This window comes from Stomoxys calcitrans, chromosome 3 (genome assembly GCF_963082655.1).
Source record: "Stomoxys calcitrans chromosome 3, idStoCalc2.1, whole genome shotgun sequence".
Lineage (NCBI taxonomy): Eukaryota > Metazoa > Arthropoda > Insecta > Diptera > Muscidae > Stomoxys > Stomoxys calcitrans.
This window is the reverse complement of record NC_081554.1, coordinates 164237305-164253440: the sequence shown is the minus strand read 5'-3', so window position 1 is coordinate 164253440 and position 16136 is coordinate 164237305. Positions and strand designations below refer to the sequence as shown.

At 39.7% G+C, this 16136-nt stretch overlaps 1 protein-coding gene across 1 annotated transcript; it reads right to left on the bottom strand.

The window, feature by feature from the left end:
• Window positions 1-4479, bottom strand: LOC131996200 (uncharacterized). The gene has a single exon (XM_059365666.1). The coding sequence runs from the start codon at window positions 4477-4479 to the stop codon at window positions 1-3; it is 4479 nt and encodes a 1492-aa protein (XP_059221649.1).
• Between the last annotated feature and the right edge of the window lie 11657 nt (window positions 4480-16136).

Sequence of the window (16136 nt, the reverse complement as noted above, 5' to 3'; positions counted from 1 at the left end):
CTACAGAATGTCCTTATACACAACGTTCACAGCTTTTTTGTCATTAGCCAATACAAACATGTTTTGCTTAGACGTTACTCTTGACAGCGCGACATATAATTGGCCATGTGAAAAACACTCAACACTCAAGTCTAATCCTGCAACGTTAAAAGTTTGACCCTGCGATTTATTAATGGTCATTGCAAAAGATATCTTTACCGGAAATTGTAGGCGTTTAAATTGGAACGGTAAATCTGATGGTATCAGAGGAATTCGGGGAATTAGTACATCTTCTCCGGTACCACATCCGGTGAGTATTGTGCACTCTATTATGAATTTTTTTAGTGATTTTACCAGCAAACGTGTGCCATTGCAGAGCTTAGGAGGATTCAGATTTCTTAATAAAATTACAGGACAACCTACTTTCAATTCCATTTTATGAGGAGGGAGTCCAGAAGGGTTCAAAGAATTAAGAAATTCTGTAGGAAAATGTACAGCTTCTTCCGAGTCGAGAACAGTATCGACCGAGTAGTATATTTGCGTCTGCATATCAATTTTTGCAAGAATCAAGTTGTTTGCCTTATCTACTTGTTCGTTGGTTGGTGACAGGATGGCTCTTTCTTTGAACCAAGATAGAGTCTTACAACTTATGTTATGAATGTCAGGATAGACATTGTTGACCAAATCTTGGATGTTGTCTATCAAAACACAAAGGTTATCTAGGTTAATCCTTCCATCACTTTGAGTTAACTTTCCATTGCCAACTTTTAGCAGCATCTCTGAAAAAAGCCTGTTCTCACGTGAAGATAATGAAAGCCTCATGTTAGTTTTAAGCTCTAACTTATTAACGTATGGCCAAAGGTTGGATCTTTTTAGGGAAGCATTTATTTCGTCCGCACGTGTTCCTCTAGGGACAACCGGTAGGATTTGACGAAAGTCTCCAGAGAACAGAATTGTACATCCACCCATAGGTGCATTTTTACTGCGCAAATCGCGCATTGTCCTATCCAGTGCTTCCACAGATGTCTTGTTTGACATGGTGGCTTCATCCCAGACTATTAATGAGCAGTCACGGATCAATTTTCCTGTATTGCTCTGTTTAGAAATACTACAGACGCTTTTATTATCATCGGTAGCGATTTTCAGCGGGAGCTTGAATGTAGAGTGTGCAGTTCGGCCTCCTTCTAAAAGCGTAGCAGCAATGCCGGATGACGCGACAGCTAATGCAATTTTTCCGGTGGATCTGACTTTTGTTAAAAGCAAATTAATTAAAAATGTTTTACCTGTACCTCCTGGGGCATCAAGAAAAAATATTTTTCCTTCATTGTTATCAATTGATGATAGTAATGTAGTAAATACTTTTTTCTGATCGATGTTCAATCGTGGCTCATCTTGGGCTATATTTTGTAAAAGTTTCGATTGATCGTATGATGTTTCTCTTGTGTATTCGGCATTATTCGTTAAATCTGAGTTAATATTAGCTGGCATCGGCAGTCCAAAATCATTGATCGATTTACTCGTCAGTAGTTGCACTACTTTGTTCAATTCAAATAATGCTTCATCAAATATGTTTTGGTCATATTGTAAATCATCTGAAACTAATTCTCGCCGTTGCCGAATCAGAATATCACTGGCCATATTTTCTCTAAATTTATTCCATAGACTAACAGAATCAGTTACTTGACAAAACGCAACTATGATGGCAAATAAATATCTTAATGATGTAGCGGAACTGCAAATAGCTGCTTCTGATAATGTATTTTCCCAGTGAGAATCGTCTTCCAAGAGTCCCATAGCTTTACATGCCATTTGATAAGTATTGTAAATAACACCTTGTACAGTTCTCAGGTGTGCAAAGGATGTCGGGCCTTTTACAACATGGAGTAACATTCTCAAATGAAAGCATTCGCTGTTGTTGGGATGAATCGCGTAGACTCTACCAAGAGCATCAGTTTTTTTTATTCCGGGGAAACCATCGACCGCAGTTCCTTGTTTTCGTCGTTGGAATGTTTTAGAACTCTGGTTCCATGTATAGTAAGTTGGAACTCTGTCATATGTCAGTGTTTTCGCGAAATCATCTTGAGCGCATAACTTGAAGAATGCTGTTAATGTAGTGTCCCGCGGGTTATAGACAACTTCTTGTATATTGTTCTCAGTGAAATATACTCTTTGTCCATTTTCTAAATGAACTGCAAGGTGGACAATAGTGGGAGCTCGGTCGTGAACTTCGAATGATAACATCCTCCATACTGCTTCAGAACTGCATATGTAACGTCCAGACTGATATGTTTCCACTTCATTTGGTGATTGTATGCTGAAAGTAGCTTGATCGCTACCTTTATTAATGTATTTAGTAACATATTGGATCGACTTTATTGAACTGCACAACTCGACGTTGATGTGGGCATCAAAAATTTTTAAAAGGAGCGGATTATGTGGAACGATCCATCGGTTATCAATATCGTAGTTTCCGACTGTGGCACTTTGCCCACCCTGATCTGGCGATCGTCGTCGATATTTGGGATATCCGTCATCGCTAGTAGATGTTTGTATTTGAAACGGCTTCGGAAATTTTTTGCTGCATTTGGAATCTCGCATACATGCAGAATTACGATTTAAAGTCCCGCAGGGACCGTGTACCATGTGTTTTTTTACTATTTCAAACAGGACGGGATCATCTTCCTTAACCGGTAATTCAGCTGAAATTACGCTGTCGATTTGATTTGGTCTAATTTTGTTCACTAACCACACCAGCAGATGTACATGTGGCAAACCACGTTTCTGCCACTCTATAGTGTACATATGACAGCGCGGCGGACCGAATATATGAGACTTGTTAATGAGGTGTAGGAGTTTCTGTACTTTTAAATGGAAGACTCTATTAACTATATCATATCTGTCTTGTGGAGTTAAATTGGTATTAATATTTTCTTTGATTTCTGGCCAATTTGGGTTACATGTTGCAGTAATGAATAAATCAGGTTTACCGTAATGTCTGACATAAGTCATTGCGTCCTGTGATTTTTCATGTAAATATCGAGGTCCACCTGTGAATGATGAAGGTAGTATAACCAACTGTCCAATGTTGTTGCTGTGTTCATTCGCCTGTAAAGCATCCTGAAGGTGAACGTAATTTTCTGCTCTCAATTTAGTTTGATTGTTACGAATGTAAGCCAATCTCTCAGATTCAATTTTCGCATATTGATCGACAAAGTATTGGTTTGTCAACATTCCATATCTAAGCAAAGAGTTGAAATTGTTTTGTCTTGTCATTATACGGTAGCAATAGTAGTTCATACACGACACTGTCTTACGCAGAGGTGCACTACTGGTTGGGTCAACTTGAGGAACATTAATGGTATAACCATCTTCTCCGCGACATAGCATCAAAGGATATTGTAAGCTGTCATAAGATCTGTGTAACTCTGATATTTTTTGCAAATTATCATCACGACTGCGCAACACAATATCTCTTTTGTCGAATTGCTGTCCAGCTATTACCACTGCTACTTCACTCGTGGACGGCGCATTATATCGCCCTCTGTGTTCTCCAACAGGAACTTTATTTGCATGGATTACGACATTGTAGTCTGGAGTATCTACTGGAACACTCTCAATAGCAGTTTTAAAAGACTGAATGTAGCTGTTATGAGAATGTAACATATCTTGAAGAGATCTGATCAAATCTATATCTATTGGCTGTGCGACAATCGAACACCGCGTTGATGCTTGTGTATCTGGGTCTGCAATAAAATAAATTTGCAGAAATTTGTGATCATCTGGTCGAAGTGGTAGCAAGCTCCCAGCCAAGTGATACACTTGCCCTTGAATTTTAAATGTAGGCATAAAACCGCGCTCAACAACTTGCTTACTTTTGAAAGACGTCATTTGAAATGCGTTATTGTAACGGCGGATATTGCGTATGAATTGTTTGGATTTCGGATGATCACCCGTAAGCAGAGAGTGAAGTGGTTCAGGTGGAGGAAGAATTTCTTCTAATTTTACTTTTCCTTGTAAGCAACACAAACCTTTCGATTCGTCCTTGAACTTCAATGCCAAACAATATTCACACACTACTGACATAGTACCTATGGACACAATACGATCATCCTTGTAACAAATCAAAGGATCGTAATTCATGGCAGAATATTCTTTATTTACCCATCTGTGGCTGATCGGTTGTCCGTTTTGTTCAGCGTTACTATGTGTCTGTGCTGATTCTCTCGTTCTCTGTATTCGATTTCTATTCTGGCTGAGGCGAGCCTCATGATCTACAGAGGATTCTCTGGCTCTCTGAACTCTACGTCTAACCCGATCCTGGCTGCGGCGAGCCTCACGCTCCATTGAGGATTCTCTTTCTCTCGCAGTTCTATTTCTTTCTCGGAGCTGGCTGAGGCGAGCCTCGCGTTCCGTTGACGATTCTTCATCTCTTGCTAAACGTGCTCTTCTGGCATTCACTGTACTACGACCTATGTTCGCACGACGACGTCTTCCGGACATGACTTTATAATGTCTGTTCAAAATTTTATACTTAGGTACTCAGTACTTGATTAAACTCACAACTTAAAACTATACGTATGATTATGAACTAATTGCACTAATTATTGGTTAGTGCTGGAGTGAAAAATATTTACTTACTATTCGTTAATTTATCTTTTATAAGAGTATGTAATTTATGTCAAAGAATATATTTATAGTTAATTAATATATTACAAAAACAAAAGATTATCAACAACAAAATATACCTATTCTATTCAGTTCTTCTATTGAAAATGCTCGCCCTAATACTAAATAGCCTTAACTCTAAATTCAAATCAAAGTCTTAATGGAAGAAATACCAAGAAATATGGTTTTAAGCTAATCATATCTAACCTAATGTACTTACAATACTACTAATATAATAAATTTGTAATATCTTCGGTAATATTCACTTAAATTACATGCTGTAAAAAGCATATTGATCTATAATAAATGCACAATTTATTTAAGGTACTTAATTGGATAAGGATTAATGCTGTATTGTTTAAAATCACTTCGTAAATAACCATTTTTTAGTAAAGAATAAAAATGGTTATGCTGGGTTATCCCTAAGAGATAGACATATACCATCGCGGACTTTTTTGTTGAACTTTTTAAGGTGAACGATACTGTAGTACATTATTTTGGTCTATCTCGTAGGGTTCAGCCAGCGTTTGCAATATAAGCGCAAAAAAACGTTCTTATTTACGACATCACATTAGAAACCTTTAAATTTATCAGTGTTTCTCTACTATATTATGCATTTATTATACATACAAACCTTCCTTAAGAATCACTCTATCTATTAAAAAAAACCGCATCAAAATCCGTTGCGTAGTTATAAAGATCTATGCATACATACGGACATACAGCGAAAGCGACTTTGTTTTATACTATGTAAGGATATATATATATATATATATATATATCCTGCAAAATTTCAACCAAAGAAGTATAATCTCAAGAAGTCCGCAAAAATTTTAATCTAGCTTTAAGTTTTTGATTTTACAATGAAGATTAAGAGCCTACCATTACTTGTACCAGCCTCCCCTGCCGCTGCCGTACGACAAAATCAATTTCTGAGTGGCATGGTGTGAGCCTTGGTTAGATCATGCGAAACCATGGGTTTCTGGTATGGTGGAAGGCAATGTAGAATATAACTTGTAACAGGGAGTACCAGAAAGTGCATAGACTGACCTGAGTCGGAATCACTGAGGCATTAAGATCTACACCGCAGGCAGGTTTGAAAGCGATGCCGGATATGCAGCATATAAAGAGGTCTATGCACATATATTTGCAATTGTGCCTCCAAGGTGTTGCGTAGACTGAAGAAACTTAAGAAGAGCGGGTACATCCAATTCTGGATACTATGTACTCTGTAGAAGGACGGAGGAGGGTCTCAGGCTATCTGGCACCGATACCGATTCGAGATAGGATTTTTGGGATTCGCTTTCTCGGGAGAGAAGAGTGAGTGCAGATGCTGCTTCAGAAGAGCGGGTACAACCAAGTCTGGATTCTATGTACTCTGGGGATATACTGAGGAGGGTCTCTGACTATCTGGCGCCGAGACCGATTCGAAATAGGATTTTGGGGATTCGCTCTCTCGGGAGAGAAAAGTGAGAGCGAATCCTGAATTTAAGCAGAGCGAGACCTCAGTCTTCACAAATGGCTCCAAGATGTGGTCGGAGATGGGACACTCGGCATCCGTATGTCGGTGAGACTATACGGTCTTTCAGGAAGAGATCAGTGTCATTACAATATCCGCATATAAATTCCTGGAAAGGGATTTATCGCCTTCGTATCTCACGTTTTAAGTGGACAGTAAGATTGTGCCCAAGATTTTGAAAACAATGAGGTCGAAGAAAACCGACTTAAAAGGACCAACTGTGAGCACCCCACAGGCTGGAACTTTGAGCTTCGACTTGTGTGGTGTTTATAGTTATCACGGGAAGCTTAGCTGAAAGATACCGGGCGCAGGTTGCGAATAGTGGAAAACTTTGTATTTATGTGGAGTAGATACTAATTCGGCGGGTAATCAGCGAATTCGAGAGGAGAGTCTCAGTGCGGGGTCAGGTGGCACTGATCTTTACTTAAATACTGATCGCCAATGTTGCTCGAATTGACAAGGCGAGTTATTGTCGTTTTCAAATAACCAATGGCCAACATCAGCATCTGTTTGGGGCGTCTGGAGGCGAGCGTCGGATCTTGAAGCAAGCGTCATCGAGGTATGTGATACATGTGTGATTTCGCATAGGCCATGCGGTGGGGAGCTGGCCAGTAACCATATTAATCTGTCCCATGCTACTATAGACATACACTTAAGCCAGTAGTCGGCTTGCTCTGCGCTCTAAAAACTAAAAAGTAACCTCGAAAAAAAACATTTTAAGTTGGAATTCCGTGCTACTGGCAAAATCCTTAATTATTTTCCATATCACTCCCCTAAGTTGGTTCATGTCTGGTATCCCCACCTAAGTACCGGTGTCTGTAAGCCGTGAAAGCCGGGTAATGACAAAGGAAATGCCACAACGTCTCATCATCTTCCCCACATACTACCACTTGCCACACCAATTTTTCATAAGTGAGCTCATAGTCCTGACTGACATAGTCCTACTGACATCCTTCTTACTTCCTTTCAGGAATAGCCTTGTCCTCTTACCATCAGTATGGCCCGAATCGGTGCATATCCTGCTTGAATAGCATTATCAATTATCCTTTATTTCCCTAAAAAGAGATACCGTACAAAGAACTTGCCAAATGGGGTTTATAATGGATAGGATATTAAATTCGGCCCGGCCGAACTTAGCACGCTTTTTCATGTTATACCTACCACCATAGGATGGGGCTATACTAATCTAGTCATTCCGTTTGTAACATCTCGAAACCATAGTATATGTATATATATATATATATATATATATATATATATATATATATATATATATATATATATATATATATAGGAAACCATAAAGTATATATATATTCTTGATCGTCATAACATTTTAGGTCGATCTAGCCATATCCGTCCGTCTGTTTGTCGAAAGCACGCTAACTTTCGAATGAGTAAAGCTATCCGCTTGAAATTTTGCACAAATACTTTTTATTAGGGTAGTTCGGTTGCGATTGTAAATAGGCCATATCGGTCCATATTTAAACCGATCTTGGATCTTGACTTTTTGAGCCACTAGAGGGCGCAATTCTCATCCGTTTTGGCTGAAATTTTGCTTGAGGTGTTTCGTTATGACTTCAAACAACTGCGATAAGAATGGTTAAAATCGGTCTATAACCTGATAAATATTTCCAATAACTGTGCTAATTATGATTGAAATCGGTCCATAACCTGATATAGCTGCCATATAAACCAATCTTGAATCTTGACTTCTTGAGCTTCTAGAAGGCGCAATTCCTATCCGATTTGACTGAAATTTTGCTTAAAGTTTTTCATTATAACTTCCAACAATGGTTCTAAGTATGGTTCAAATCGATCCATAACCTGATAAAGCTGTCATATAAACCGATCTTGGGTCTTGACTTCTTGAGCCTCTAAAGAGCGCAATTCCTAACCGATTTGGCTGAGATTTTGCTTGACGTTTTTCGTTATGACTTCCAACAATTTTTCTAAGTATGCTTCAAATCGGTAAACTAATATAGCTGCCATATAAACCGATCTTGGAACTTCACTTCTTGAGCTTCTAGAGGGCTGAAATCCGATTTGGCTGAAATTTTGCTTGACATTTTTCGTTATAACTTCCAATGATGGTTCTTAGTATGGTCCAAATCGGTCCTTACCCTGATATAGCTGTCATATAAACCGATCTGGGATCTTGACTTTTAGAGCCTCTAGAGGGCGTAATTATTATCCGATCTGAATCCAGTCTGAATCGATCTATAGCCTTATACAGTTCCCATATAAACCAATGTCCCTATTTTAATTCTTGAACCCCTAAAAGGCGCAATTCTTATTCGAATTGGGTGAAATTTTACAAAATAATTTCTACTATGGTATCCAACATTCAATTCAATTGGTCCGAATGGTCCGAATCGGGCCATAACTTAAAATAGCTCCAATAGCATAGCATTTCTTATCTGTCTAAAAAGAGTTACCGGGAAAAGAACTCGACAAATGCGATCCATGGTGGACCTATGTTAGGCTTTTCGATATCCGTGCCCTATATGGTTCAGATCAGCCGATATTTGGATATAGCTGCCATGTAGACTGATCTCTCGATTTAGGTTCTTGGGCCCATTAAAGGCGCATTCATTATCCGATTTCGTTGAAATTTGGCACAAGGGCCTATGATAGGCTTTCTGACATCCGTTCCCTGTTTGTTTCAGATCGGTCGATAGTTGGATATAGCTGCCATATATACCGATTTACCGATTTTAGTCCTTGGACACATAAAAGTAGCGTTTATTTCTCGATTTCGCTAAAATGTTACAGATTGAGCTTCGTTAGGTCCTACGACATCCGTATTCAATATGGCCCTCATAGGTCTATAATTGGATATAGCTTATATATAAAACGATCTCCCGTTTTAACGTCTTGGATCCATAAAAGGCGCACTTTTTTCCGATTTCGCGCAAATTTGGCATAGTGACCTGTGTTAGGTTTTTCGACATCCGTGCCCTATATGGTTCAGATGGGTTCAGAATTATTAAAATTGGTTTTTGAGGGCAATAGAAGAGAGTGACAGAGGAAAACCTAAGAGCAGCAGTAAAACGAACGAGACAAAGCAGCGCGAGCCGAACAAAGAAAACAAAAACACCACCACCCGAAGCGAAGCTGGTTCTGTGTGGTTTTTTTGCATTGCTTATGGGTATATTGTTGTTGTTGTTATATGTTGGCTTGCCAAAAGTGTCTTTCAACAACAAATTTGTACTTTGGGTCGTTGAAATTCCAATTAAATTGTTGCAGGAATATGAACAACTTTCGTAGTTGTTTTTTCGGCCAAAGTTGTTGTTTTTAAAAATTATTTTTATATTTTATATTTGATCCAAATCGCAACATATTTAAATATAGCTGCAATGGGTTCATAACGGTGCATTTTTCTCCGGACTATGACGAAAGGCAGTTATCATATATAACGGAGGTGGTGGGTATCCAAGGTTCAGCCCATTCGAACTTAGTGTTTTTTTTTTAATTTTTTTCTTTCCCCTCGCATTATGAGATTAAAGTACAAACACATTAAAATTATCAGGTAATCAATCCTAGAAATAAATTCAACAAATTAAAATGAATAATTCACAATAAAAAACCTTTAGCCACAAATGCGAAGAAGTCACACAACTTGCAAATATTTGAAAAGGTGTCATATATCACTCCTGTCTTCAATGGCCTTTCAAGCTAATTAGATACTAATCATTCATTGACTCTCTCACTCATTCATTGGCAATTACTTTCAATCAATTGACAAAGTCAATAAATTAACCACAAAGAGGAGGAGCTAAGACAACACGATAGACTATGGCGAAAGAAACAAAATCTTCGCGTGAGTCGGTCCTCCGGGCCAAGGTGTACCATCATTATCCACCAAATAGCAAAAAGAAACATCCATCACATGCAACACGATACCTTGAAAGCAACATGAGAGCGCAACAGTCTTTTGGGGTATGGGGAAGCTTAAATTTGCTCATGATACAATAAAAAGGACATAATTTATTAATCTCAAAGAGTATTGAACACCACAACGACAAGAAAAACATCTACGCTAAAAAGTGTCAAATTGGCTTGGAAGGCAGTAAGGAGAAATAGATTGTAATGCCCTTCCACCAACAGACACGACCAGCAATTCCACGATTTATCACTTTTGGGGGAACATTACGGGCGAAGCATATTGCAATCGAAAACATATCAAAGCCATTAATGATGCAAACATTATGGTTAGAAGGCATTAGGACTATGATGGGCTATTGGCTTCACTCAGGGATGGGAGCACAAAGAGAACATTTTTGGGGAAAAGTACCAATTTCATATCAAAACGTATCTTTATGATTTTGTAGTTGGCTGTGAAAACAATTGAACTAATCGAAATATACATTTCCGAACCTATAAAGTATTGGGTTGCCCAAAAAGTAATTGCGGATTTTTCATATAGTCGGCGTTGACAAATTTTTTCAACGGCTTGTGACTCTGTAATTGGATTCTTTCTTCTGTCAGTTATCAGCTGTTACTTTTAGCTTGCTTTAGAAAAAAAGTGCGCGAAATTTTGTTTACATTTGTTTTATATTCTTGATCAGCGTAAAAACCTAAGACGATCTAGCCATGTCCGTCCTTCTGACCGTCTGTCTGTTGAAATCACGCTACAGTATTTAAAAATAGAGATATTGAGCTGAAACTTCGCACATATTCTTGTTTTGTCCATAAGCAGGTTAAGTTCGAAGATGGGCTATATCGGACTATATCTTGATATAGCCCCCATATAGACCGATCCGCCGATTTAGGGTCTTAGGTACATAAAAGCCACATATATTATTATTTGATTTTGCTAAAATTTGGGACAGTGAGTTGTGTTAGGGCCACTCGACATCCCTCTTCAATTTGGCCAAGATCAGTTCAGATTTGGATATATCTGCTATATAGACCGATATCACGATTAAAGGTCCTGGGCCCATAAAAGGCCCATTTATTGTCCAATTTGGCTAAAATTTGGGGCAGTGAGTTGTGTTAGGGCCACTCGACATCCCTCTTCAAGATCAAGTTCAGATTTGGATATAGCTGCCATATAGACCGATATCTCGATTTAAGGTACTGGGCCCATAAGAGGCCCATTTATTGTCCAATTTGGCTAAAATTTTGGGGCAGTGAGTTGCGTTTGGCCCTGCGACATCCTTCTTCAATTTGGCTTAGATCGATCCAAATTTGGATTTTGGATATAGCTGGCATAAAGACCGATCTCTGGATTTAAGGTCTTATGCCCATAAAAGGCGCATTAATTTCCGATTTCGCCGAAATTTGGGACAATGAGTTGTGTTAGGCCCCTCGACATCTTATTTTTAATTGGGTCCAGATTGGTCGAGATTTGGATCTAGCTGCTATATAGACCGATCTGAACATGGACAAACGGACATAGCTAAACCAAATCAGAAAGTGATTCTGAGTCGATCGGTATACATATCTATGGGTCAATCTCTATTCGTTTTGGGTGTTAAAAATAAATACACTAAAATATAATACTCTTTACCACAGTAGTGGTGTAGGGTATAAAGAAGGTGCGCATATCAATCCGCTCCATGCCACTAAGGACATACACCTAAGCAAGAAATTATTTTTAGTTACGCTATAAATACTAACAAGTAAGAGCGTGCTAAGTTCGGCCGGGACGAATCTTATATACCCTCCACCATGGATCGCATCTGTCGAGTTCTTTGCGCAGTATCTCTTAAAAGGCAAACAAAGAATAATGAATATGGACGGAGAAGGAGCTATATCAAATTATAGTCCGATTCGAGGCTAAAGAAGCAAAATCGGGATATCGATTTATATGGGAGCTGTGTCAAGCTATAGATTCATTCAGACCATATTGCACACGTATGTTGAAGGCGATGGGAGAAGCCGTTGTACAAAATCTGTGCCTAGCCGCTATATCAGGACCGATTTGGACGATACTTTGTATAAATCTTGGAAGTGATACCAAAACACCACGTGCAAATTTCAGTCAAATTGGATGAGACTTGCGCCCTCTAGAGGCTCAAGAAGACAAGACCCAAGATCGGTTTATATGGCAGCTATATCAGGTTATAGATCGATTTGAACCATACTTCGAACATATATTGGAAGTGATACCAAAACACAACGTGCAAAATTTCAGTCAAATTGGATGAGATTTGCGCCCTCTAGAGGCTCAAGAAGTCAAGACCCAAGATTGGTTTATATGGCAGCTATATCAGGTTATGAACCGATTTGTACCATACTTCGCACATTTTTTGGAAGTGATATCAAAACACTATGTCCAAAATTTCAGTCAAATCGGACGAGAATTGCGCCCTCTAGAGGCTCAAGAAATCAAGATCCAAGATCGGTTTATATGGCAGCTATATCAGGTTATGAACCGATTTGAACCATACTTTTTTGGAAGTGATATCAAAACACCACGTGCAAAATTTCAGTCAAATCGGACTAGAATTGCGCCCTCTAGAGGCTCAAGAAATCAAGACCCAAGATCGGTTTATATGGCAGCTATAACAAAACATGGACCGATTTGGCCCATTTACAATCCCAACCGACCTACACCAATAAGAAGTATATGAGCGAAATTTCAAGCGGCTAGCTCTACTCCTTCAAAAGTTAACGTGCTATCGACAGACAGACGGACGGACAGATGGACGGACGTGGCTAGTTCGACTTGAAATGTCAAGACGATCAAGAATATATATACTTTATGGAGTCTTAGACGCATATTTCGAGGTGTGCCAAACAGATTGACGAAATTAGTATACCCCATCCTATGGTGGAGAGTATAAAAAGTAACCTCGAAAAAGAAAATCTTAGCTAGGAATCTCGTGCTGCTTACAAAATCCCTAATTGATTTCCATACCACACCCCTGAGCTGGTTCTTGTCTGGTTTCGAGTCCCCACCTGAGTGCCGATGTCTGCTAATCGCGAAAGCCGGGCAATAGCATTGGAAATGGCCCAACGTCTTTTCTTTTCTTCCCTACATGCCCTTTACATGCTATCACTTGCCGCACCTATTGTGCACTGTAAGGAAGCCGAAAGCTATACCGATCTATCTCCTTCATATGTAATTTCAGTAATAGCCTCGTCTTCTCACGATCCGTATGTCACCATAGGATTTTCGCCGTCCGTTTCGCTGTTGCACAGTGATACATGCGCGTTTGACGCCCTCTCCCTTAACTACCTCGCTCCGAAAGGATTCCTTTGCGAAAGGGTATTTTTGATATCCTTTCCTTTAGGAAGTGGTACTTTTATTACACTTTCCTTTGGGAGCTCCTGAAGGTGCAAAGGTCGCCCGGCAACGGAATCACTTTAGAATGAACATCCACACAGTAGACATGTATGGAAGCAATGCTGGATATGCAACCTATTGAGGTCTATTTTCGGAACTTCGCTGCCAAGTTTGCACTCATGCTGAGTGATTTGTCACTCTGTAGGAGAAGGGGTAGAACCGCAATTTCATGCTGGGAATGAATAAGGGGGTTGACTGAATACTGCCTCAGACTACGTGGCAGCGAGGCCGATTAGAGATATGATTTTTGCTTTCCCCGGAAAGAGTAGTGTGAGCGGATCCTTTGTTTGAAGAGCGTAAGACCTCGGTCTTCATAGAGATGACATAATGGTGTAATTGAGACTGCCGGACGCGTGTAGTCTTTCAGAAAGAGATCTGTTCCATTAGCATAGTCGCAAATAAAATCCTGGGAAGGAATTTACCGCCTTCGAAACTCTGAAATCATGTGGGCAGACAAGGTCTTTCAGGCAGATGACTGTGCCATTAGGGTAGGAGCAAAGGAAATCCTGGGAATGGATTTGCCGTCTTCGTAACTCAGATTTTATGTGTGACAATGGCAATGTGGACAATGGCGGTCCACAAGGCCATGTTTCACAAATTGTAGGGTCGAAGTGCTTGGCGAAGAGTTTTAAATACATGAGTAAGATCCAGGCTCACGATTTACCGCCAACTTGGATTCCTGAAATGAGAAGGTGGTCTTATATATCAGGAAGGGCGCTTTGCTGCAAATAAACCACTCGGCGGACTTCTTTCGTGCCAAAAAATGCAAATTTGCCCATGGGCATTTCAATAGAGAACAGGGGGCAATCTTCTCATATTTCAATGAGTGCTGTCCCATTGAAGATTAAGCTCAATGATACTAAACAGTCCTCCTTTTTATAGCCGAGTCCGAATGGCGTGCCGCAGTAGGATAGACGTTTTTTGCATGGCATAGTAACTTACAAATCTTGCAAACATTAGAAGCGGATAACCCTTCCCTTCAGGATTCGAACCCAGGCATTCAGCTTCATATGCGGACATGCTGACCTTTGCGCTAAGGTGTCTTCCTTATTTTGTGCCACTTGTCAACTTACTAAACATAAGAGGGGGGTAGACATTGCGGATGGGTCCGCAAGGTGACCTCCGTGTGATCTCAGCTTTAATGATGGGTTACCCATACAGCTAAACCTTCTCGTTGGACCATACCAACCTTAGCTCACGGGGCAAAACTTTCGTTACATTGGCGGCCGAGCTCAGCTCGGCTACACGTTGAAGCAAGTTGTAGTTTAGGTTATTGCAGCCGTCTGCTACCTACATGCTTTGTCTTAAGCAGATTACAGCAAAAGCCTACCTTATTCACGATTCCCAATGTATGTTTCAGTTCGGATTACTGCTAGAAATACAGCGGATTTTGAAGGCTTCATCGAAGGCTGCTATCCTAGCAGCAAAGACAGATAAAATCATTTCCTCGCGAAATCAAAACTAATGTAGTCTTCCCTTAGGTAGCATAACTATCTTGAGAGAATATAGATGGAAGCCCTTGAGGCCGATTCAAAGGACGAAGTATGGTCATAGACCTCGTCTATCCTCAGGCATTCGAAATCCCATTGAGAACTCCTCTATCTCTACTAATACAAAATTTCCCATGAACATTCCATTAAGGAACAGGGGATATTTCTCTCATATAAAGGAATATAGTCCGATTAGTGTTTAAGCTCAATGATATTGGACCTCCCTTTTTACACCGAGTACGAACTGCGTGTTGGATAACGACACCAGTTGTTAAAGAAGTTTTACCATGGCAGGATACCTCAAAAATGTAGCCAGAATTAGAGGGGGATTACCACCGCTAAAAATGTTTCTGATGTTTATGCGGGGATTTGAATCCACTCATAGGTGGCCATGCTAGCATCTGCACCACGGTGGTCTCTTTCTTTTTATACCCTCCACCATAGGATGAGGGGTATACTAATTTCGTCATTCTGTTTGTAACTATTCGAAATATTCGTCTGAGACCCCATAAAGTATATATATTCTTGATCGTCATGACATTTTATGTCGATCTAGCCATGTCCGTCCGTCTGTCCGTCCGAAGGAGTAACTTCCGAAGGAGTAAAGCTAGCCGCTTGAAATTTTGCACAAATACTTCTTATTAGTGTAGGTCGGTTGGTATTGTAAATGGGCCATGTTTTGATATAGCTGCCATATAAACCTATCTTGGCTTTTGAGTTCTTGGGCCTCTAGAGTGCGTAATTCTTATCCGATTGGAATGCAATTTTGGACGACTTGTTTTGTAACGATATCCAATAACTGTATCAAGTATGGTTCAAATCGATTTATAACCTGATATAGCTGCCATATAAACCGATCTGGGGTCTTGACTTCTTGAGCCTCTAGAGTGCGCAATTCTTATCCGATTGGAATGAAATTTTGCACGACGTGTTTTGTTATGATATCCAAAAACTGTGCTAAGTATGGTTCAAATCGGTCCATAACCTGATATAGCTGCGATATAAACCGATATTGGGTATTGACTTCTTGTTTTCTACTCTCATCATCAATAATGATACCTCGGTACTTTTGCCCTTCAAAAAGTACCAAGGTATTCGATGATTATGCATGCTTCCACGGTTTTCCCCTCACTTGCTGATGAGCATGGTGATGATGACACCTATAAAACATTAAGTTGTCAATAAA